A 5,000-nucleotide genomic window follows, 5' to 3' on the forward strand; every position below is an offset into this window, starting at 1 on the left:
AAAAACATCCATCAAACTGGTTGGTTCTGACACTTCTCGTCCCGGGATGAGACGCCCGGGCCAGCGAAATATTCCCGGCACTCGTATCCCTCCCTCCCAGCCGCCCATGGCCTTACCACCTGAACACAACAGGGTCAGTATCAGACCTCATTCTGACGGACAGGGTCTTAAAATTATAATAACTATAATAACACATTTAATTGCTTATATTTTTGTTTACAGTTTCATTTTTAATAATGAACTTACAGGATAAGAGTATAGGCTTATTACATATTCAACACCACGTCCCACAGTGGGAATTACAGTTATAAATGACAATGTCTGCTTTTGTGTGTCGTACCGCGATATATTCCGTTCCAGCCTCCTCTAGGACCCTCTTCGATGTGGCCGCCGTGGTCAGAAGTGAAGTACATCAAGGTTTTCTCCGACAGATTGAGTCTTTCAATGGTGTCCATCATTCTGCCTGTGATCAAGCACAAGATCTTCACCCTGGGTCTGTTTCAAACAGGTGATTCTGAGCTGAACGAGCTGTGATCCTGTGATCTGAGGGCACTTGAGTGTGTTCAATTAAAGCGATAGTTCACTCATTATTCTTCAGTAGCACAGTAAAGAGGTTTTTAGCTGAGACTGTGTGATTCATAAACGCAAGTCAATAGCTGCCGTCACTTTGAGAGTCAAGAAAGCATAAACAGGCAACAGAATGAATCCCTGTGACTCCTGATGATATATCCAAGCAGAACGATCAGTCTGTGCAAGAGACTTGTTATTATTGACAACATTATTACCTGTAATCCAGAGTCTCAGACAGACGGGGAAATATGATTCTTTTCTGTGAACTGGTTCTTTTGAACCGTTTGATTCAATTAACTGATTCAATGCACTCATTTGTTTATGTAATCATGCGATGACATCTCATATACACAATTATATTATTAAAGCAGCCAATAATGATGTGATGCATGGATGCTTTCAATGTCTAAATCATATAAAGTGAATTAAGTAGTCTTTATCAGCTAACCTTTTTAAATAAGCCATAAGAAACCATAAAAACATTAATTTCGCCCCTTCGTTCCAGTGTTCGGTTCACATATGAGCAGCTCATCGCTCTTCGGTCCGAGTCAAACTGTTTCCTCAGGTCAGTGACTGTTGGAGGAACTGGAGCACTGAATCAGTTCATTCATCTCAGGATCAGATCCACCACTATCTTGTCTCATTTCCAGTCACAGTGACTGTGAAGGCGTCTGAAAAATGAGTTTTGATTGAGTTCACTTGAAGATACTTGAAGTGCTGTGTGAGCCCCAAACTGATTCAAACGAAACTGATTCAAATAGTTCACTAAAAAGAACCTGTTCAAAAGAATGATTCATTCTGAAATTGAGGCTCTGGATTACAGTAATAATGTTGTAAATGTTCAGTTTCTTGCACAGAACGATTGATTCGCTTCATTAGACCTCAGTGTCTCGTCTGGAGCCACAAGGAGTCATTTTGCATTGCCTGTTTACGTTCTTTTATTTTTGTCTCTCGAAGTCCTGGCAGCCATTGACTTGCACTTTATAAATCAACAAAAAAATCTTCTTTACTGTTCTACTGAATCCAAAAAATCCCCCACATCTTGCATGGGCTTAGGGAAAGTAAACCAACAGCACATTTTCATTTTGGAGTGAACGATCACTTTAGTTGTTATATTGGATTCATGAACTGATGCTTTCTTCTTTTCTCATCACTTACCAATCATCCAGTCCGCTTCTTCTACATTGTCCCCATACAGCCCATGTTTGCTCTTTCCAGCAAAGCCCTCAGACACAAAGAGGGGCGTGTGCACATGTGCCAACGACAGGAAGAGCAGGAAAGGCTTGTCTCTGTGTCTGACATCATAAATCACACCATGCATAATCACCTTAAACCAAAACCAGAGAAGTTTCCCACCGCGGGCACAGGAAATGAGTGCGTGGGAAACACAAGCTGACGTAAAGCTGATTTGTCGGGACATGTCTAATATTTTCAGCATTACCACATGATGAAGCAGGCATGCATGCAAATCACGGCTGAATCTCACCAAACACGTCAAGAACATGTGCACACATTCAACAGAAGTGAATAAGAAATTAGAGTTCGAATGAAGACCCCTATTATGGACTTTTGAAAATGACCTTTCATGCAGTGTGTAATAAAGATCTAAGTGAATGATAACATATTTTATCTCAAATATTTTGGTGGGTCTGTAGATTATGCTTGTGTAGGTGGGTGGATATGTTGGCACCTCTCCACGAATCCCTGGGCTTCGCTCATCAGCCTGGCGTTCAGTGTCTCCAGCTTCATGGGCTGCTCCAGCACCTCTCCGTTCCTCATGATGATGCAGTTCCAGGTCCGCAGGAGCTCGAAGGGCACGAACCACACGGTGAAGCTCAGCAGAGACAGAGCGGCCAGAAACAGCAGGAGCATCCCTGGGATCCGCAGCAGAGCGGCGACTCGGACCACGAGCAGCGTGAGGAAGGCCAGCGCTAGCAGCATAAACATGAGCCACAGCGTCTCCTGCACGTCCACCAGCACACCTTTCCCTGCTCCAGGCTTGCAGTCGCTGAAGAGGGTGAAGGGAAGGCCGTAGAAGAAGTCGAAGCCGTGATGGTTGGGATGATGGCAGTGATCGTTCCTGCTCTCACAGTTCACACCTAGATGCCACTTTCCTGGTGAGTGAACACACTCATTCATTCATTGAGTATTTTTAATTTATTTATTGTTTTTGTGCATATTTTATTTGTTTGTTTATTTATTTATGTGCATTTTATTTATTTATTTTGTGCATTTTACATATTTTTTGTGCATTTGTTATTTATTTTTTATTTTATATTTTATTTGTTTATTTATCTTGTGTATTTAACTTATTTTGTGTGACTTTTTAATTATTATGTTTGTTTGCATTTGATTTTTTTATGTGTATTTTATTCATTTAGTGTATTTTATTTATTTTGTGTGCATTTTTTATTAATTTATTATTTTTATTAATATTTTATTTGTTTATTTGTTTATTTATTTTTAATTTTCCCTTTTTTTCTCCATTTTTCAGATTTCTCATAATTTATTTATATTTTTATAAAAAAAAAATTCCCTCTGTTATTATCAATAGTACTTTATTTTCCTGTTAACTTACCTAGATTGAAATTGATATATATTTAATGAAATTGAAACTGTATCTGGGGAATACAAAATCATATATTTTGAGAAATGTTTTTTATTTATTTATTTTTGTGTGTGCCAGTGTGAGTATATGATCGTTTTTCGAGTGACTTGAGCTAAACACTATTATCTTGCTCTAGCTGCTTTGTAGCAGATTTTGTGAACTTGTCTCTTATTTGATGAGGTTTGCATCGTTGAATCTGTTATCTACTTGTTAATCACTGTGTAACGATCTCAAGTGTATAAAGTGCTGTAGAGATAAATGTGTCATGACTGTTGACTGTACGAGGCCGTCTCTGTGACTGATTATGAATGCATGCACGTGTCTTACCCACAATGCCAGTGGTGTAACCCTGCTTCTGCAGGAGTTTAGCGAAGGTGGTTTCATTGGGTGGAAGACCTCCAGATCCAGCGAGAAACAGAATCACCTGAACTCGTCCTGTGCTGCCCAGACCTTCACAACAACACAGATATCAGATATTTTTCCTGAATTCCCAATTGTTTTTTTCTGACTGCAATGGCAGATATGATAAAACCCTTTTTTTTTTTTTTTTTTTTAAGAAAACAAGACTTGATATGTTGTCGAAGTCATTTTTCTGATTTAAAAATCTTAGGATCCACAGACAAACATGTAGTTTCATCTGCTGTGTGTGTGATGTGTGTCTGGTCTCACCGGCGCGCAGGGCGTAGCGTCCCGTCATGAAGGCGGTTCTGCTGGGAGTGCAGAGCGGAGCCGCAGACAGATGCTGAGTCAGCTTCACTCCCTCCGCCGCCAGACGATCGATGTTTGGAGTCCTTCAGATACAACACACCATTCACCAGGAGACATTCACTCACACTCAGTGTTAGACTCAAAGTAGAGCATGCTGCTTGCAACGTGAAGGTCACGGGTTCGATTCCCAGGGAATGCATGAACCGATCAAATGCAATGGATAAAAGCCTAAAGCATTCGTGTAAATGTTTTTCTGTTCTTTTTGGAGTTTGACAGACATGATCACTATGAACTGCTGTGTTTGTAATTCCTGATGCATTTTTAAGCAATATTTATATTGATCTTTATCACTTATCTTTTTCATAACAGGACTGATCAATGACAGAACAGCACTACTGTGTTTCCAGGTAAAACGTACTTTAATTTTTTTACATTTGCATGTTGTTTGCACAATTATTCTGTGTGCACTGTACAGCAATTAATGATCAATTATGCATTTTATTAGTATTATTGTTAAAATATGCATAATGTAGATTACATGATTTTTAGATATCATAATCTACTGATTTTGCAGTTTTTATTTTATTTTATTTTAAGCGGAAAAACTTAACTAAACTTTTTCCTTGATGATAATTGGGAACATATAAATAATCTGCGTAAAAATAAATAACTTGATTAAGAGAAAAATTGTTGCATGCAGCAAAATACATTCAATTGTATTATTATTATTTTTGTTGTTGTTGTTGTAAAATATGCATAATGCATATAAATTTTTTTTGTATTTAGCTATTTATGGAGATACAAATATTATTTTGTATAAAAGCAAAAATACTTTAATAACTGTTTTTTCTTAATGGTAATTGGACACTTAAAAAAAAATGATGATATTAAGTAAAGATCATGTTCCATGAAGATATTTTGTACATTTCCTATCATAAATATACCAAAACTTAATTTTGATTAATAATATGCATTGCTAAGAACTTCATTTGAATAACTTTTATGGAAGTAAAATAATGACTTATGTCTTTGAAACAAAAAAGCATGCTGAATAGCACTATCTGAAAAAATAATGCATTGAATTAACAGTTCTTGCATTTTAATGCCTTGTATT

The 5,000-nt window shown here is 37.6% G+C and overlaps 1 protein-coding gene across 1 annotated transcript in view; it reads right to left on the reverse strand.

The window, feature by feature from the left end:
• Positions 1-5,000, reverse strand: part of arsh (arylsulfatase H) — a 34,864-nt gene that overhangs the window by 3,489 nt on the left and 26,375 nt on the right. The window contains exons 3-8 of the mRNA XM_059499456.1: positions 3,848-3,969; positions 3,506-3,628; positions 2,261-2,684; positions 1,729-1,865; positions 341-463; positions 7-119 (exon numbers count right to left, since the gene is read on the reverse strand). Of these exons, the coding sequence (XP_059355439.1) occupies positions 7-119; positions 341-463; positions 1,729-1,865; positions 2,261-2,684; positions 3,506-3,628; positions 3,848-3,969 (1,042 nt within the window). The remainder of the gene's footprint in view (positions 1-6; positions 120-340; positions 464-1,728; positions 1,866-2,260; positions 2,685-3,505; positions 3,629-3,847; positions 3,970-5,000) is intronic.

Source organism: Carassius carassius, chromosome 19, assembly GCF_963082965.1.
Source record: "Carassius carassius chromosome 19, fCarCar2.1, whole genome shotgun sequence".
Lineage (NCBI taxonomy): Eukaryota > Metazoa > Chordata > Actinopteri > Cypriniformes > Cyprinidae > Carassius > Carassius carassius.